The following is a 20,308-nucleotide window of genomic DNA, read 5'->3' as shown; positions in this document are numbered from 1 at the left end:
TAATGAAAAAATGTGGCGCCAAGTATGATGCACAACGTAAGAGAACATTTTTTGGCGCCAACAATATCCGGAAATGACACACTTGCGTCACTAACGACGCAACCTTGTGTAAGACTTCCGCGTCAACGACGCCGCCGGAAGTGACTAACTTGCGTCAACGGACTTACTTTTCGCGCCAAAAAAATTCTTGCGCCAAGAATGACGCAATAAAGTCTAGCATTTGGCGCACCCACGGGCCTAATGCTGCCTGCAATTTGAAAGAGTAAAAAGTAGTCAATTTGAAAAAAGTCTAAACCCCAGGTAAGAAATTTTTAATATGTTTTATTTCCCAAATATGAAACTGATAGTCTGCACAAGGAAATACATGAACCTGACTCATGGCAAATATAAGTACAATACATATATTTAGAACTATATATAAATGCATAAAGTGCCAGACCATAGCTGGGATGTCTTAAGTAATAAAAAACATACTTACCAAAAAGACACCCATCCACATATAGCAGATAGCCAAACCAGTACTGAAACAGTTATTAGTAGAGGTAATGGTATATGAGAGTATATCGTCGATCTGAAAAGGGAGGTAGGAGATGAATCTCTACGACCGATAACAGAGAACCTATGAAATAGACCCCCGTTAGGGAAATCATTGCATTCAATAGGTGATACTCCCTTCACATCCCTCTGACATTCGCTGTACTCAGAGGAATCGGGCTTCAAAATGCTGAGAAGCGCATGTCAATGTAGAAATCTTAGCACAAACTTGCTTCACCACCTCCATAGGAGGCAAAGTTTGTAAAACTGAATTGTGGGTGTGGTGAGGGGTGTATTTGTAGGCATTTTGGGGTTTGGGAAACTTTGCCCCTCCTGGTGGGATTGTGTATCCCATACGTCACTAGCTCATGGACTCTTGCCAATTACATGAAAGAAATATTCCAATTTAATTACATGGAAAGGATTCCCTAAGATTTGGAGAACCAACTTAAATTTTAGTGATCCAGCTTTATAGGTTGATAACATAGGAAATTGAGTAACTTGTCTCCCTGGATTGTTCTATAACTTTATAGGTTAAAGAGACACTGTAGTCAGAAAACAAAGTATGCTAGATTTGCCAAAAGAATGAATTAAAATTAATTCGAATATACACTCACAGGCCAGTTTATTATTCGGTACACCTTGCTAGTACCGGGTTGGACCCCTTTTGACTTCAGAACTGCCTTAAAAAGGAACAGTCTACACCAGAATATTTATTGTTTTAAAAGATAGATAATCCCTTTATTAACCATTCCCTAGTTTTGCATAACCAACACAGTTATATTAATACACTTTTTACCTCTGTTATCTTGTATCTAAGCCTCTGCAAACTGCCACATATTTCAGTTCTTTTGACAGACTTGCATTTTAGCCAGTCAGTGCTGGTTTCTAGGAACTCCACGTGCGTGAGCACAGTGTTATCTATATGAAACACATGAACTAACACCCTCTAGTGGTGAAAAACTGTCAAAACGCCCTAAGATAAGAGGCAGTATCTGAATAATGAAAGTTTTGGACTAGACTGTCCCTTTAATTCTTTGTGGCATAGATTCAACAAGGTGTTGGAAACATTCCTCAGAGATTTTGGTCCATATAGCATCACGCAGTTGCTGCAGATTTTTCGGCTGAACATCCATTATGTGAATTTTCTATTCTACCACATCCCAAAAGGTGCTTTATTGGATTGAGATCTGGTGACTGAAGGCCATTGTAGTACAGTGAACTCATTGTCATGTTCAAGAAACCAATTTGAGATGATTTGAGCTTTGTGACATGGCGCATTATCCTGCTGGAAGTAGCCATCAGAAGATGGGTACACTGTAGTCATAAAGAAATGGACATGGTCAGCAACAATACTCAGGTAGTCAGTGGCGCTTAAATGCTCAATTGGTACTAAGGGGCCCAAAGTGTGCCAAGAAAATATCCCTCACACCAACGATTAAGCCTTTTCCACTCAACCGTCATGCATTGGAGAGGGGTGGGGGCATGAAGGGGTTAATAGCACTAGGCCACTGGTTCCCTAAAACCTTGTAACTCTACAAAGAACCTTAAAAAGGGACACCAAATTACCCCCAAATCCTGTTCACACCACCCCAGCTTAATACTCACTGCTGCCAACAAGAACTCTGAATAAAAGGGGGTGTCTTGGAAACCCCAATAACTCACAATTTAACAGTTAGGCAATGTGCCTTTAACCTTGCCTCTTCAGTGTCAATTCAGATATTAGAGCCCAAAAACAGAATTAGAATTATATATGGTTAAAGGGACAGTCAACCATAGAATTGTTATTGTTTTAAAAGATAGATAATCCCTTTATTACTCATTCCCCAGTTTTGCATAACCAACACAGTTATATTAATGTACTTTTTACCTCTGTGATTACCTTGTATCTAAGAACCTTCTTCCAGCCCCCTGATCATATGACTGTGACTGTTTATTATCTATTGTCTTAAATTTAGCATTGTGTTGTGCTAGATCTTAAATAACTTTCTGTGCCTGAACACAGTGTTATCTATATAGCCCACGTGTACTTTCTGTCTCTGTGTTGAAAAGAGATTTAAAAAGCATGTGATAAGAGGCAGCCCTCAAAGGCTTAGAAATTAGCATATGAGCCTACCTATGTTTAGTTTAAACTAAGAATACCAAGAGAAAAAAGCAAATTTGATGATTAAAGTCAATTAAAATTCCTATCTGAATAATGAAAGTTTAATTTATACTTGACTGTCCCTTTAATAGCAAAAATACCAATACGGGTTACACAGTGCCAAATTATAAAAACATTCAAAATAACATATATGCAAAGATTCAATTCTTTAAAATAAACTGGGACATAACATAACACAATATCTAAACGTACAGGGAGTGCAGAATTATTAGGCAAATTAGTATTTTGACCACATCATCCTCTTTATGCATGTTGTCTTACTCCAAGCTGTATAGGCTCGAAAGCCTACTACCAATTAAGCATATTAGGTGATGTGCATCTCTGTAATGAGAAGGGGTGTGGTCTAATGACATCAACACCCTATATCAGGTGTGCATAATTATTAGGCAACTTCCTTTCCTTTGGCAAAATGGGTCAAAAGAAGGACTTGACAGGCTCAGAAAAGTAAAAAATAGTGAGATATCTTGCAGAGGGATGCAGCACTCTTAAAATTGCAAAGCTTCTGAAGCGTGATCATCGAACAATCAAGCGTTTCATTCAAAATAGTCAACAGGGTCGCAAGAAGCGTGTGGAAAAACCAAGGCGCAAAATAACTGCCCATGAACTGAGAAAAGTCAAGCATGCAGCTGCCAAGATGCCACTTGCCACCAGTTTGGCCATATTTCAGAGCTGCAACATCACTGGAGTGCCCAAAAGCACAAAGTGTGCAATACTCAGAGACATGGCCAAGGTAAGAAAGGCTGAAAGACGACCACCACTGAACAAGACACACAAGCTGAAACGTCAACACTGGGCCAAGAAATATCTCAAGACTGATTTTTCTAAGGTTTTATGGACTGATGAAATGAGAGCGAGTCTTGATGGGCCAGATGGATGGGCCCGTGGCTGGATTGGTAAAGGGCAGAGAGCTCCAGTCCGACTCAGACGCCAGCAAGGTGGAGGTGGAGTACTGGTTTGGGCTGGTATCATCAAAGATGAGCTTGTGGGGCCTTTTCGGGTTGAGGATGGAGTCAAGCTCAACTCCCAGTCCTACTGCCAGTTTCTGGAAGACACCTTCTTCAAGCAGTGGTACAGGAAGAAGTCTGCATCCTTCAAGAAAAACATGATTTTCATGCAGGACAATGCTCCATCACACGCGTCCAAGTACTCCACAGCGTGGCTGGCAAGAAAGGGTATAAAAGAAGAAAATCTAATGACATGGCCTCCTTGTTCACCTGATCTGAACCCCATTGAGAACCTGTGGTCCATCATCAAATGTGAGATTTACAAGGAGGGAAAACAGTACACCTCTCTGAACAGTGTCTGGGAGGCTGTGGTTGCTGCTGCACGCAATGTTGATGGTGAACAGATCAAAACACTGACAGAATCCATGGATGGCAGGCTTGTGAGTGTCCTTGCAAAGAAAGGTGGCTATATTGGTCACTGATTTGTTTTTGTTTTGTTTTTGAATGTCAGAAATGTATATTTGTGAATGTTGAGATGTTATATTGGTTTCACTGGTAAAAATAAATAATTGAAATGGGTATATATTTGTTTTTTGTTAAGTTGCCTAATAATTATGCACAGTAATAGTCACCTGCACACACAGATATCCCCCTAAAATAGCTATAACTAAAAACAAAATAAAAACTACTTCCAAAACTATTCAGCTTTGATATTAATGAGTTTTTTGGGTTCATTGAGAACATGGTTGTTCAATAATAAAATTAATCCTCAAAAATACAACTTGCCTAATAATTCTGCACTCCCTGTATTACCAAGTTCCTTGAGACATGTGGAGAACCTGCAGTCAGTGATGTTACTCCTTCTGGTCCCACATTGGTTCTGACTAGAGTTTCTCTGTCACATACAATTAAAACAGCTTCTTCTTTGTCTTGTCAATGCCTCCGTCTTTGCTATAATTTATGATCAGTCAACCATTCATAGTCAGCCTTAACTCACAGTATCACGAAGTATCATTCACCAAGAGGAGGGGGGTCTTGAAACCACTGCATTCCTACACACAGATGTTACACAAAGAAAGAGCAGTTCACATTAAAGCTGGCAATGCTGAGACCAAAATACCACCTCTGCTGGGTAACAGATCCAGGTATCAACTACTCTACATGAGTATAATGCATGACACACCATTACACCACCAGCCGTGTATCAATTGTTTAGGATGGATCCATGCTTTCATGTGGTTGATGCCAAATTCTGACCCTACCATCTGAATGTCGCAGCTGAAATCGAGAATCAACAGACCAGGCAACATTGTTCCAATCTTCTATTGTCCAATTTTGGTGAGCCTGTGCGAATTGTAGCCTCAGTTTCCTGTTCTTAGCTCAACAGGAGTGGCACCCGGTGTGGTCTCATGTTGCTGGAGCCCATCTGCTTTAAGGTTCGACGTGTTGTGCGTTCAGGGATGGTATTCTGCATACCTTGGTTGTAATGAGTGGATATTTGAGTTACTGTTGCATATCTATCGTCTCGAACCAGTCTGCCCATTTTCCTCTCATCTCAACAAGGTATTTTCATCCACAAAACTGCCGCTCACTGGATATTTTCTCTTTTTCAGACCATTCTCTGTAAACCCTAGAGATGGTTGTGCGTGAAAATCCCAGTAGATCAGCAGTTTTTTTAAATACTCAGACCAGTCCGTCTGGCACCAACAACCATGCCACGTTCAAAGTCACTTAAACGCCCTTTCTTGGCCGGTGAGAGGGAAAATATTATATATATATATATATATATATATATATATATATATATATATATATATATATATATATATATACATACATATATATACACACACACACATATATATATATATATATATATATATATATATATATATATATATATATATATTTGCCTGTGATTTTAGACTTTTGCATTGCTCCATCTTCACACACAGTTTACTATTTTCCTATGCTCATTAGCCAGCTGTAGCACATGTGCAAAGCCACCTACTCAGCAGCCAGACATAAACGGTACTGGCTGTGCTTGGCGTATTGTGCACACCAGACGTAAATAGCAGTAATAGCACAGAATACTGCACTTAGCAAAGAAGGAAACCATTTTACATAATAAACAAAAATGAACCAGTAGCTGCCTTCTTGCCCTGATAGATCAGCTCAGTAGTTGATTAGTATTCCTGCACAGGGTTACAACAGCAACAAAGCAATGTTTGCAGCGAGGGCAGCTGAAACTTACAGTCCTCACACTGGTCCCTGACAAGTTGTCTTAGCTGCATGCCCAAACTAACTTTCCCTGACAATTTTCTTATTTCTGCTAAAGAAAAACATAAAAATGCTGCCTTATATGGTGTAAACAATTCTCTGCACACCTAGTACTGTTGCAATCATTGACGTGCAGAGCCCTCAATCTAGCAGCCAGACATGATGTACTACAAATGGCTGGAGAGCATATGAAAATAGTGAGTTGGGTCAAGAAGGATCAATAGAATAATATTATACAGCTTAAAACAGGCAAGTTCACTTATAATACAAAGAAATTAAGGATTGAAACAAGAAATTTTTTGCGCTCTAATGCCAACCACAATAAATATTATGAATATTAATATGAATATTAAAAACTAATGAAAATATATGTATATATGATGAAAATGTGTATATATGTATATATACACACACACACACACAATCCCAGTGGAATCGGTCTATTGTCAAAAATTGTCCATATAGTCTCAAAATAGGGATATGTGAAAAAGGACTTGACCACAGTACCTTATAATGAAGTAGATTGGTTTTAAAGGTTAGAATTTTGCAGCTGGTGTTCTGCAGGTTTTTCCTTGGAATGCTGTTCCAAACAATTCCTCTGTAAAAAGGATTGAATTCCAATTGTTGTGCCTTTATAGTGCAGCCTTGTTCCAGCCAGCAATTCACCGGTCTTGACTCAGAAGTGATAACATAAAACAAAAAAGAAAAAACAGGCGCACAAAGCACGATTCAAGTGTAAAAGTTTTAATAACAAAGTAACACACGCACAGTGATAATTGCACTTACTAGATTAAAATAAAAAGTATGCATATAAACACCACTCCTTGGGTCTGCAGCTCCTGTAACAGTGGCACAGATGGTCTTTCTCCTTACAGCTTTTGTCCAACAGCATCAGGTAAAAGTAATCCGGATCCTTAACCTGAGTGTGTGACCAGCTTCTGTACACAGGTTGTTCTGCTTCCCAGAAAAGAGTGACAGTCTGCAGTGACTGGCCTGACGCGTTTCCCCCGACTTCGGCCAGGCTTTTTCAAAGGCTTAATGATATTGAAAGTGCGCCCTTTTGTTTTAAAGGCACGGTGACCAATCAGAGAAAGGGTGTGAGTTTAATTAGCCAATGCTAAAAGGGGTGTGTAAACACCATAAAACTGACATCGCTGTTCGTTGGAAATGCTCAGTTGGGTTAACAGCTTGTTGCTAATTGCCTAAAAAATTGCCACAATAAGTATACATATAACGCTGACAAATTCCATATGTACAAAAACTCTGAAGCATTAAAACCATGAAAGCGATTACATGCTTCCTCATATAATGTTTTTTTGGGGGTGTATATTACACTGTAATTCCTACTTGCATTGTAAGAAATAAATAAATAAAAACAATTGATTATTCGTGGTTTGATACAGCGAACCTTTAGGAACAGTTCATATTAACTCTCCATATAACAAAAGTTGAATTTCAAGTAATTCATATTGTGTTCACAAAAAGTATCTGCTACAAATAGAAACCTTTTACAAGAACCAGAAAGCATATATATTTTTAAAAAAGTGATAGTTCATGAACAAATGTTTTTATGCAATTTGATTGAAGGTAATTCGATGGAGTTTAGCTGAATGCCTTTGATATTAAAATAAACTATTCATTAATTTTGCGTTTCTCATTGTGAGATTTTGATGGTAATCCCTAGTTAGGTGATTGTATTTTTGTTATCTGATAAGAACGTCTGTAGTCATTGGGTTTTGCTGAATGTGTTAAAAACCTAAAATGCATGTTCCCTGCAAGAACAATGAACTACCTATTATGCGGGATAGGATATATACATATAAATTTTGGGTGCTAACTTATTCTACTGAAGACACTAAAAATTAAAAAATATATATATATAATTAAAATAAAAATATTGAGATAAAAATTCCAAAGTTAAAAGGATTAACGATACCTGTATGAACAAAATTCCACCTGTTTGTTAATATTTTGTACAATTATTTTCTGATAAAAAATCCATATATTTAGTAACGGGTGAGTACCTAAAAGAGTAATTGATCTCCCAGTGCTCAAGTTTGAATGCAAGCGTGTAATCTATAAGATTAAAAAAATTCTAATAACAAAAAATCTTTCTTAAAGGAACATGATTCTCCTTAAAGGAACATAGTTCCACTTATTATTACTGTGGATGAATGAGTGGAAAATCTAGACTAAATAAATATTAAAACACTAAAAATGCTAAAATTCATTCAGATACATAAAATTATGTTGATGTTTGTAGAAAATGTTTAAAAATTAGTGTTAAGCGATTATTTCTAGATGATTTAAATAAAAGCTGCCACATCTATGTCAATGTTTAATCCTAGAGGCTGTAATGTCTTTAGTTTGTAAATCCACCTGGTTTCTATTTTTCTTAGTGTCAAGAGTCTATTGGGTTTTGTAGGAAGCACTTCATCTATTACTTGTACTTTCAGAGAGCTTGGATTGCTCCCATGGCATTCTAAAAAGTGTCTCGGAACACTGTGATTCTCCATTTTTTCTTTAATATTGTATAAGTGTTCATTGGTCCTACGCCTTATTTTCCTTTTTGTACGGCCCACATATAAGAGGCCACACCCACATTCTAGTAGATAAACAACGTACATTGAATCACAATTGCTTTTAAAGTTAATGGTGTATGTTTCTGTGGACTGACTATTATGGAATGTTGGTGCTTTGTTTATATGTTTGCACATGTTACATCTTGGTTTTCCACATTTCATGGTCCCCTTCCAGTTATTTAGCCAATTATCAACTTTTGGATTGGCATAATTTACTGTGGAAGGTTTGATCTTACTGGGGGGCTAGGATGTTTTTTAAACTCTTGCCTTTCTTATATGTGAATGTTGGCTTATCTTCCAGATGTAGACCTAAAATAGGGTCTGATTTAAGAAGTGGCCAGCGGTTAAAAATTACAGGAAGACTACTGATTGCAATAGTTTTATTCAAGCAAGAAGTGCTCATAAGAAAAGTTGGATCAATAATGTTCCACAAAGTCAATATTTGAGAATCAAGAGAAATTGCACTCACTCCTCAGATTATGAAGTAGAAGCCAATATTTTAGAGAAAAAGTTTTTAGATAAAGGTTATAATCCAGAGGTTTTAAAACAAGCAAAATTGAAAGTAGCAGATAGAGACAGAAGTTCTTTCTTTCTTAACAATAAATCTACTGATAATTCATTACCAATAGGGACCGTGATACATGATACTTTGATTGGAGCACAATCAAGTAATAGTAATCCTACAAGATTGGTTACCACATATAACCAAGGCTCCAAAACACTTGAAAATATTATCAAGAAAATATTATCAAGAAACACTGGCCACTTCTTAAATCAGACCCTATTTTAGGTCCACATCTGGAAGATAAGCCAACATTCACATATAAGAAAGGCAAGAGTTTAAAAAACATCCTAGCCCCCAGTAAGATCAAACCTTCCACAGTAAATGATGCCAATCCAAAAGTTGATAATTGGCTAAATAACTGGAAGGGGACCATGAAATGTGGAAAACCAAGATGTAACATGTGCAAAGCACCAACATTCCATAATAGTCAGTCCACAGAAACATACACCATTAACTTTAAAAGCAATTGTGATTCAATGTACGTTGTTTATCTACTAGAATGTGGGTGTGGCCTCTTATATGTGGGCCGTACAAAAAGGAAAATAAGGCGTAGGACCAATGAACACTTATACAATATTAAAGAAAAAATGGAGAATCACAGTGTTCCGAGACACTTTTTAGAATGCCATGGGAGCAATCCAAGCTCTCTGAAAGTACAAGTAATAGATCAAGTGCTTCCTACAAAACCCAATAGACTCTTGACACTAAGAAAAATAGAAACCAGGTGGATTTACAAACTAAAGACATTACAGCCTCTAGGATTAAACATTGACATAGATGTGGCAGCTTTTATTTAAATCATCTAGAAATAATCGCTTAACACTAATTTTTAAACATTTTCTACAAACATCAACATAATTTTATGTATCTGAATGAATTTTAGCATTTTTAGTGTTTTAATATTTATTTAGTCTAGATTTTCCACTCATTCATCCACAGTAATAATAAGTGGAACTATGTTCCTTTAAGGAGAATCATGTTCCTTTAAGAAAGATTTTTTGTTATTAGAATTTTTTTAATCTTATAGATTACACGCTTGCATTCAAACTTGAGCACTGGGAGATCAATTACTCTTTTAGGTACTCACCCGTTACTAAATATATGGATTTTTTATCAGAAAATAATTGTACAAAATATTAACAAACAGGTGGAATTTTGTTCATACAGGTATCGTTAATCCTTTTAACTTTGGAATTTTTATCTCAATATTTTTATTTTAATTATATATATATATTTTTTAATTTTTAGTGTCTTCAGTAGAATAAGTTAGCACCCAAAATTTATATGTATATATCCTATCCCGCATAATAGGTAGTTCATTGTTCTTGCAGGGAACATGCATTTTAGGTTTTTAACACATTCAGCAAAACCCAATGACTACAGACGTTCTTATCAGATAACAAAAATACAATCACCTAACTAGGGATTACCATCAAAATCTCACAATGAGAAACGCAAAATTAATGAATAGTTTATTTTAATATCAAAGGCATTCAGCTAAACTCCATCGAATTACCTTCAATCAAATTGCATAAAAACATTTGTTCATGAACTATCACTTTTTTAAAAATATATATGCTTTCTGGTTCTTGTAAAAGGTTTCTATTTGTAGCAGATACTTTTTGTGAACACAATATGAATTACTTGAAATTCAACTTTTGTTATATGGAGAGTTAATATGAACTGTTCCTAAAGGTTCGCTGTATCAAACCACGAATAATCAATTGTTTTTATTTATTTATTTCTTACAATGCAAGTAGGAATTACAGTGTAATATACACCCCCCAAAAAAACATTATATGAGGAAGCATGTAATCGCTTTCATGGTTTTAATGCTTCAGAGTTTTTGTACATATGGAATTTGTCAGCGTTATATGTATACTTATTGTGGCAATTTTTTAGGCAATTAGCAACAAGCTGTTAACCCAACTGAGCATTTCCAACGAACAGCGATGTCAGTTTTATGGTGTTTACACACCCCTTTTAGCATTGGCTAATTAAACTCACACCCTTTCTCTGATTGGTCACCGTGCCTTTAAAACAAAAGGGCGCACTTTCAATATCATTAAGCCTTTGAAAAAGCCCGGCCGAAGTCGGGGGAAACGCGTCAGGCCAGTCACTGCAGACTGTCACTCTTTTCTGGGAAGCAGAACAACCTGTGTACAGAAGCTGGTCACACACTCAGGTTAAGGATCCGGATTACTTTTACCTGATGCTGTTGGACAAAAGCTGTAAGGAGAAAGACCATCTGTGCCACTGTTACAGGAGCTGCAGACCCAAGGAGTGGTGTTTATATGCATACTTTTTATTTTAATCTAGTAAGTGCAATTATCACTGTGCGTGTGTTACTTTGTTATTAAAACTTTTACACTTGAATCGTGCTTTGTGCGCCTGTTTTTTCTTTTTTGTTTTATGTTAAACAAATTAAGGAGCACATTTTTAATACTTATGTTGGCCAAAAATACAATTTAATTAATTCTTTTTTTTAAAGGGACACTAAACCCAAATGTTTTCTCTTTCATGATTCAGATAGAGAATGCAATTTTAAGCAAATTTCTAATTTACTCCACTTATCAATTTTTCTTCTCTCTTGCTATCTTTATTTAAAAAGCAGGAATGTGATGCATAGGAGCCGGCCCATTTTTGGTTGAGAACCTGGGTTATGCTTGCTTATTGGTGGGTAAATGTAAGCCTCCAATAAGCAAGCGCTATCCATGGTGCTGAGCCTAAAATGGGCTGGCTGCTAGGATTTACATTCCTGCTTTTAAAATAAATATAGCAAGAGAACAAAGAAAAAAAAAAAGAAAAAAAAAAATTGGATTCAAGGGACAGTCTAGGCCAAAATAAACTTTCATGATTCAGATAGAGCATGTAATTTTAAACAATTTTCCAATTTACTATTATCACCAATTTTGCTTTGTTCTCTTGGTATTCTTAGTTAAAAGCTTAACCTAGGAGGTTCATATGCTAATTTCTTAGACCTTGAAGCCCACCTCTTTCAGATTGCATTTTTTAACAGTTTTTCACCACTAGAGGGTGTTAGTTCACGTATTTCATATAGATAACACTGTGCTCGTGCACGAGAAGTTATTTGGGAGCAGGAGCTGATTGGCTAAACTGCAAGTCTGTCAAAAGAACTGAAAAAAGGGGCAGTTTGCAGAGGCTTAGATACAAGATAATCACAGAGGTTAAAAGTATATTATTATAACTGTGTTAGTTATGCAGAACTGGGAAATAGGTAATAAAAGGGATTATTTATCTTTTAAAACAATAAAAATTCTGGTGTAGACTGTCCCTTTAAAGATAGTACTTTGTTTTCTGTCTACATTTCCTTTTAATATCGTTAAGTGGCATAAAGAAAAATAGATTCAATTCCCACTAGAGGTGGAATATATCATTTGGCGTTCAGAAACCTATTTCCATCATCATTATAAATACATATCAGAGATTCACTTAATTACATTAATCTTTACACATAACAGGATACATAGACGGAGCAACCACTCTTTTGTGTATGCCAGCAAAGAACAAAGCTATAAGAGTGATACAGCTGATTGTAAAAAAGGGGTGATTCCACAAAGACGTGAAGAATGATACCTGGAAAAGCAAAATTGGAACATTTCAGTTAAAAAGGTAAAAATGTTGTACCACACACCCTGGAAATATTACTGTGGGAGACATGTGTGAATATATAATTACTAAAAAATTTAAATAGATAGCATTAGGGTATAATGGGTTAAAGCTCACTACAACGTATAAGGCACAAGTCAATCAAGTGATGCAAGTATGTAATTCTATAGATACTTTCCACAATGCACAGCATTTTAGTACACATCCTTAGACATAAGTCAAGGAAAGGTTTATTAAAGCGCCATAAATTATCTAAAAATGACATGCTGTAATTTGTTAAACATTACATTTTAAGACCAAAACCTACACTACTTAGTGTTTAACCCCCACAAAGGGGTTAGTATAAAAAAAGGTTAAAGCCGCATCAGCAGTGCTCAGCAAAAACCAACGCTTATCCAATCAGCATCGCTAGTTCCAGATCTTAGTCATGTGACTAGCACTCCTGATTGGATCAGTAGCGGTTTGTACTCAGGACCACCAGTGCCCTGTTCTACTTCTACTGTTTGTTTAACCACTTTGCGGGGGTAAATGCACAGTAGTTTGGGATCGAAAATCTTTAATAATTACATGCTGTAAAGATCAGTGCAAGTAAAAACAGAATTTATGCTTACCTGATAAATTACTTTCTCCAACGGTGTGTCCGGTCCACGGCGTCATCCTTACTTGTGGGATATTCTCCTTCCCAACAGGAAATGGCAAAGAGCCCAGCAAAGCTGGCCATATAGTCCCTCCTAGGCTCCGCCTACCCCAGTCATTCGACCGACGGACAGGAGGAAATATATATATAGGAGAAACCATATGGTAACGTGGTGACTGTAGTTAGAGAAAATAATTCATCAGACCTGATTAAAAAAAACCAGGGCGGGCCGTGGACCGGACACACCGTTGGAGAAAGTAATTTATCAGGTAAGCATAAATTCTGTTTTCTCCAACATAGGTGTGTCCGGTCCACGGCGTCATCCTTACTTGTGGGAACCAATACCAAAGCTTTAGGACACGGATGAAGGGAGGGAGCAAATCAGGTCACCTAAACGGAAGATACCACGGCTTGCAAAACCTTTCTCCCAAAAATAGCCTCCGAAGAAGCAAAAGAATAAAATTTGGCAAAAGAGTGCAGTGAAGACCAAGTCACTGCCTTACATATCTGGTCAACAGGAACCTCATTCTTGAAGGCCCATGTGGAAGCCACAGCCCTAGTGGAGTGAGCTGTGATACTTTCAGGAGGCTGCCGTCCGGCAGTCTCAAAAGCCAATCTGATAATGCTTTTAAGCCAAAAGGAAAGAGGTAGAAGTTGCTTTTTTACCTCTCCTTTTACCAGAATAAACAACAAACAAAGAAGATGTTTGTCTAAAATCTTCAGTAGCCTCTAAATAGAATTTTAGAGCACGGACTACGTCCAAATTGTGTAACAAACGTTCCTTCTTTGAAACTGGATTCGGACACAAAGAAGGTACAACTATCTCCTGGTTAATATTTTTGTTGGAAACAACCTTCGGAAGAAGACCAGGCTCAGTACGCAAAACCACCTTATCTGCATGGACCAGATAGGGCGGAGAACACTGCAGAGCAGATAACTCAGAAACTCTTCTAGCGGAAGAAATTGCAACCTAAAACAAAACTTTCCAAGATAATAACTTAATATCTACGGAATATAAGGGTTCAAACGGAACCCCTTGAAGAACTGAAAGAACTAGATTAAGACTCCAGGGAGGAGTCAAAGGTCTGTAAACAGGCTTGATTCTAACCAGAGCCTGAACAAACGCTTAAACGTCTGGCACAGCTGCCAGCCTTTTGTGAAGTAAAACAGATAAAGCAGAGATCTGTCCCTTCAGAGAACTTGCAGATAATCCTTTCTCCAAACCTTCTTGTAGAAAGGAAAGAATCTTAGGAATTTTTATCTTGTTCCATGGGAATCCTTTAGATTCACACCAACAGATATATTTTTTCCATATATTATGGTAAATTTTTCTAGTTACAGGCTTTCTAGCCTGAATAAGAGTATCTATTACAGAATCTGAAAACCCACGCTTTGATAAAATCAAGCGTTAAACTCCAAGCAGTCAGTTGGAGGGAAACCAGATTTGGATATTCGAATGGACCCTGAATAAGAAGGTCCTGTCTCAAAGGTAGCTTCCATGGTGGAGCCGATGACATATTCACCAGGTCTGCATACCAAGTCCTGCGTGGCCACGCAGGAACTATCAAGATCACCGAAGCCCTCTCCAGATTGATCCTGGCTACCAGCCTGGGAATGAGAGGAAACGGTGGGAATACATAAGCTAGGTTGAAGATCCAAGGTGCTACTATTGTATCCACTAGAGTCGGCTTGGGATCTCTGGATTTGGACCCGTAACAAGGGACCTTGAAGTTCTGACGAGAGGCCATCAGAACCATGTCTGGAATGCCCCATAATTGAGTTATTTGGGCAAAGATTTCCGGATGGAGTTCCCACTCCCCCGGATGCTCCTCCATCGCCAGGGAACTCCTTGTTTCCCCCTGATGGTTGATATATGTAACAGTCGTCATGTTGTCTGATTGAAACCTTATGAATTTGGCCTTTGCTAGTCGAGGCCAAGCCTTGAGAGCATTGAATATCGCTCTCAGTTCCATTATGTTTAATCGGGAGAAGAGAGTCTTCCCGAGACCATAGACCCTGAGCTTTCAGGGGTTCCCAGACCGCACCCCAGCCCACCAGACTGGCGTCGGTCGTGACAATGACCTACTCTGGTCTGCGGAAGCTCATTCCCTGTGACAGGTTGTCCAGGGTCAGCCACCAACGGAGTGAATCTCTGGTTATTTGATCTACTTGTATCGTCGGAGACAAGTCTGTATAATCCCCATTCCACTGTCTGAGCATGCACAGGTGTAATGGTCTTAGATGAATTCGTGCAAAAGGAACTATGTCCATTGCCGCAACCATCAAACCTATTACTTCCATGCACTGCGCAATGGAAGGAAGAAGAACAGAATGAAGTACCTGACAAGAGCTTAGAAGTTTTGATTTTCTGGCCTCTGTCAGAAAAATCTTAATTTCTAAGGAAACTATTATTGTTCCCAAGAAGGGAACTCTGGTTGACGGGGACAGAGAACTTTTTTCTATGTTCACTTTCCACCTGTGAGATCTGAGAAAAGCTAGGACAATGTCCGTATGAGCCCTTGCTTTTGACAGAGACGACACTTGAATCAGGATGTCGTCCAAGTAAGGTACTACTGCAATGCCCCTTGGTCTTAGCACCGCTAGAAGGGACCCTAGTACCTTTGTGAAAATCCTTGGAGCAGTGGCTAATCCGAATGGAAGTGCCACAAACTGGTAATGCTTGTCCAGAAAGACGAACCTTAGGAACCGAAGATGTTCCTTGTGGATAGGAATATGTAGATACGCATCCTTTAAATCCACCGTGGTCAGGAATTGACCTTCCTGGATGGTAGGAAGGATCGTTCGAATGGTTACCATTTTGAACATTGAAACCCTTCGAAACTTGTTTAGAGTCTTGAGATCTAAAATTGGTCTGAATGTTCCCTCTTTTTTGGGAATTATGAACAGGTTGGAGTAAAAACCCATCCCTTGTTCTCCTAATGGAACAGGATGAATTACTCCCATGCTTAACAGGTCTTCTACACAGTGTAAGAATGCCTGTCTTTTATTTGGTTCGAAGATAATTGAGACCTGTGGAACCTTCCCCTTGGGGGTAGTTCCCTGAATTCCAGGAGATAACCTTGAGAAACTATTTCTAGCGCCCAAGGATCCTGAACATCTCTTGCCCAAGCCTGAGCAAAGAGAGAAAGTCTGCCCCCCACCAGATCCGGTCCCAGATCGGGGCCAACACTTCATGCTGTTTTGGTAGCAGTGGCAGGTTTCTTGGCCTGCTTACCCTTGTTCCAGCCTTGCATCGGTCTCCAGGCTGGCTTGGTTTGAGAAGTATTACCCTCTTGCTTAGAGGGTGTAGAATTTGAGGCTGGTCCGTTTCTGCGAAAGGGACGAAAATTTGGCTTATTTTTAGACTTAAAAGACCTATCCAGAGGAAGGGCGTGGCCCTTTCCCCCAGAGATGTCTGAAATAATCTCTTTCAAGTCAGGGCCAAACAGTGCTTTACCCTTGAAAGGGATGTTAAGCAATTTGGTCTTGGAGAACACCTCCGCTGACCAAGACTTTAGCAAAAGCGCTCTGCGCGCCACGATAGCAAACCCTGAATTATTCGCCGCTAATCTAGCTAATTGCAAAGCGACATCTAAAATAAAAGAGTTAGCCAATTTAAGTGCTTGAACTCTGTCCAAAACCTCCTCGTACGAAGATTCTTTATTGAGCAACTTTTCTAGTTCTTCGAACCAGAAACACGCAGCTGTAGTGACAGGAACAATGCATGAAATTGGTTGTAGAAGGTAACCTTGCTGAACAAACATCTTTTTAAGCAAACCCTCTAACCTTTAATCCATAGGATCTTGAAAGCACAACTATCTTCTATAGTAATAGAAGTGCGTTTGTTTAGAGTAGAAACCGCCCCCTCGACCTTGGGGACTGTATGCCATAAGTCCTTTCTGGGGTCGACTATAGGAAATAATTTCTTAAATATAGGGGGAGGAACAAAAGGTATGCCGGGCCTTTCCCACTCCTTATTTACTATGTCCGCCACCCGCTTGGGTATAGGAAAAGCATTGGGGGGCACCGGAACCTCTAGGAACTTGTCCATCTTACCTAATTTCTCTGGAATGACCAAATTGTCACAATCATCCAGAGTAGATAATACCTCCTTAAGTAGTGCGTGGAGATGTTCTAATTTAAATTTAAAAGTTACAACATCAGGTTCTGCTTGTTGAGAAATTTTCCCTGATCTGAAATTTCTCCCTCAGACAAAACCTCCCTCCTGGCCCCTTCAGATTGGTGTGAGGGTATGTCAGAACAGATATCATCAGCGTCCTCTTGCTCTTCAGTGTTTAAAACAGAGCAATCACGCTTTCTCTGATAAGTAGGCATTTTGGAAAAAATGCTTGCAATAGAATTATCCATTACAGCCGTTAATTGTTGTATGGTAATAAGTATTGGCGCACTAGATGTACTAGGGGCCTCTTGTGTGGGCAAAACTGGTGTAGACACAGAAGGGGATGATGCAGTACCATGCTTACTCCCCTCATTTGAGGAATCATCTTAGGCAATATCATTATCTATGGCATTATTATCCCTACTTTGTTTGGACATTATGACACAATTATATCACATGTATTTAAATGGGGAGACACATTGGCTTTCATACATATAGAACATCGTTATCTGATGGTTCAGACATGTTAAACAGGCTTAAACTTGTCAACAAAGCACAAAAAACGTTTTACAATAAAACCGTTACTGTCACTTTAAATTTTAAACTGAACACACTTTATTAAACACCAAAAAACTTTAAGCCATCTCCGTGGAGATGTTGCCTGTGCAACGGCAAAGAGAATGACTGGGGTAGGCGGAGCCTAGGAGGGACTATATGGCCAGCTTTGCTGGGCTCTTTGCCATTTCCTGTTGGGAAGGAGAATATCCCACAAGTAAGGATGACGCCGTGGACCGGACACACCTATGTTGGAGAAAAGCATGTTTAGGGATGATGGAAATGTTCCTGTTTTAAGAGAGAGATTGAATGTTGTGAGAATTGGTAAAAATACTCTCTCCTTTGTCATGCTACCTCATAAGATGGAAAATACCTCACCCTCTGTAACTAAAGTAGTTAATTTTGTGTTCAGGGTAAACTATGAACACAAATTTTAATCATATGTGAGGCAAAGATGTTGTTGGGTGGTGGGGAGTTTGAGTCAATTTAGTTTAAATGATTTGCAGTGTTGTATTAAAAGGAACATGAAACCCCCAAAAAATTCTGACTTGAGTCGGCCACTGTATTTTGTAAACTGTTTGTTCTTAAACAGTAAAAAACATCATATGTAATAAATAAAAACTGATCTTTGCTTAGCAGCCTGTGTAGTCACAGTTAAACAAAATAATGAGCACCTGAGTGAGATGGCAACTGTACCTGACCTGACTCAGACACAGCAAGGCAGTGACAATCAGGGCAAGACTGGGCCTTCATCATGGCATCTGGGCAGCACTAGGGCAACAGGCTCTGGCCCATATATATCCCTTATGCTCAGTCCAGGCCTGTTTTGGCTGCATTTTTTTTTTTAAAGAGGGGTAAGGAAGCAGTACAGTAAGTTGACTAGTGATGCCTGTTAAGTGATAGTGACCATAAAAAACAACCGGGGAGCTGTTGAGTGAGAGAGAGCAGTGGTGGCGGAAGATCCATTGTTAAAGGCCAAATAAGGAGCGAATGTGAAGCTCTTTCAGTTATTTTTCTTAACTGTTATTTGTAGAGCGCCAACAGATTCTGTATGCAAAGGTAGCATTTATAGGAAACAAATGCACAGAGGTCCCTGCCAAGAGTTGCACTGTTGTAAATCACCTCTCATGAATGTGATCCACGAAACACCTGGGCTCTTAGGCTTACTTGCTAGAGGGGTTCAAGGGGGCGACAACGGAGAAGGAAAAGAACTGAGGTAAGAAAGATTTAGTGTCTATTGTATGCAATAGGATGCCTTTAGCTTATTAGAAGAGTTCAGATCTGGGGTTGTCCACTATTGAGGTGAGAAACATGACAACAATTAGAGGTCACAGAATTGTGTGTGTGCATGTAGGGAGGTGGTAAAAAATAAATAAAAAAATGAATATGATTCAACAATATTAATGTTGATATAGATAACCATCTTTGCTATTCAGCCCCACAGATTAACTTCTCTAACTTCATAAAACAATTATTAAAGCAGGTGATGTTTGCCTTTCTACCCAAAAAAACCTTTGGCCTATGAGTAAAATAATCAATGCATAAAAGCATTTTAATAAAATACATAATTATGTAGCACACTCATGCCTTTAAAAACATTTTTAAATTTCCAAATACCACTCTCCTTGTGTAAAATTAAGATGCGTTAAAACAAAACACACAACAACCCCCCCCCCAAAAGTTCCTACCTTTTGTGTCTCAGGATCTATTAACCAGTTCCATGCCCCAGTCGCAGTACAAACTGAAACCACTATGAGAATCACTAGAAGGACATAAAAGGTCATTCACATTTAATAAAAAAAAAAAACTCAAATTTGTATTTATTTTTTTAAATGAAGAAATTATTCCCCTATTGCCAACATGCAGTTTGATGCTACATATGTTTCTAATGGTTTGTGGACTAATCAGAGACAATTGACTTTAAGGCTTAGGCGGGCACATCCAAGAACACCCTAATATAAAAATACACTGTTTAATACAGAATTTTCAATACCAAAGTCACAGTGGATCATTAAAATGTTTTTATTAACAAGCTTGGTGAAGTGGTAGTCTTAATCCCACTTGTCTTTGTATGCTGCTTCAAGGGGGCAGTGCAAAGTTTTAGGTTTCACATGTTGTTTTCACTGGTTTTTATGACGGATTGGAATTTTAGAGGGGCATTAGAGAGAAAAACAAAACAGTGCTCTAATGTGAGAGTATTATATTTGTTTTATATTTTTCTCTACTTGTTTAACCCCTGCTAGCTGTGCACCCAATAAGCTCCTGTACCTTTCATATGTGACCCTTAATTGGTTTAC

The 20,308-nt window shown here is 38.3% G+C and overlaps 1 protein-coding gene across 1 annotated transcript in view; it reads right to left on the bottom strand.

The window, feature by feature from the left end:
• CNEP1R1 (CTD nuclear envelope phosphatase 1 regulatory subunit 1) overlaps window positions 1-20,308 on the bottom strand; it is a 64,675-nt gene that overhangs the window by 19,213 nt on the left and 25,154 nt on the right. The window contains exons 3-4 of the mRNA XM_053699551.1: window positions 19,700-19,773; window positions 12,557-12,666 (exon numbers count right to left, since the gene is read on the bottom strand). Coding sequence (XP_053555526.1) covers window positions 12,557-12,666; window positions 19,700-19,773 — 184 coding nt within the window. The remainder of the gene's footprint in view (window positions 1-12,556; window positions 12,667-19,699; window positions 19,774-20,308) is intronic.

This window comes from Bombina bombina, chromosome 1 (genome assembly GCF_027579735.1).
Source record: "Bombina bombina isolate aBomBom1 chromosome 1, aBomBom1.pri, whole genome shotgun sequence".
Lineage (NCBI taxonomy): Eukaryota > Metazoa > Chordata > Amphibia > Anura > Bombinatoridae > Bombina > Bombina bombina.
Note: the sequence above shows the minus strand (reverse complement) of the source record. Positions and strands in the feature narration are given on the sequence as shown.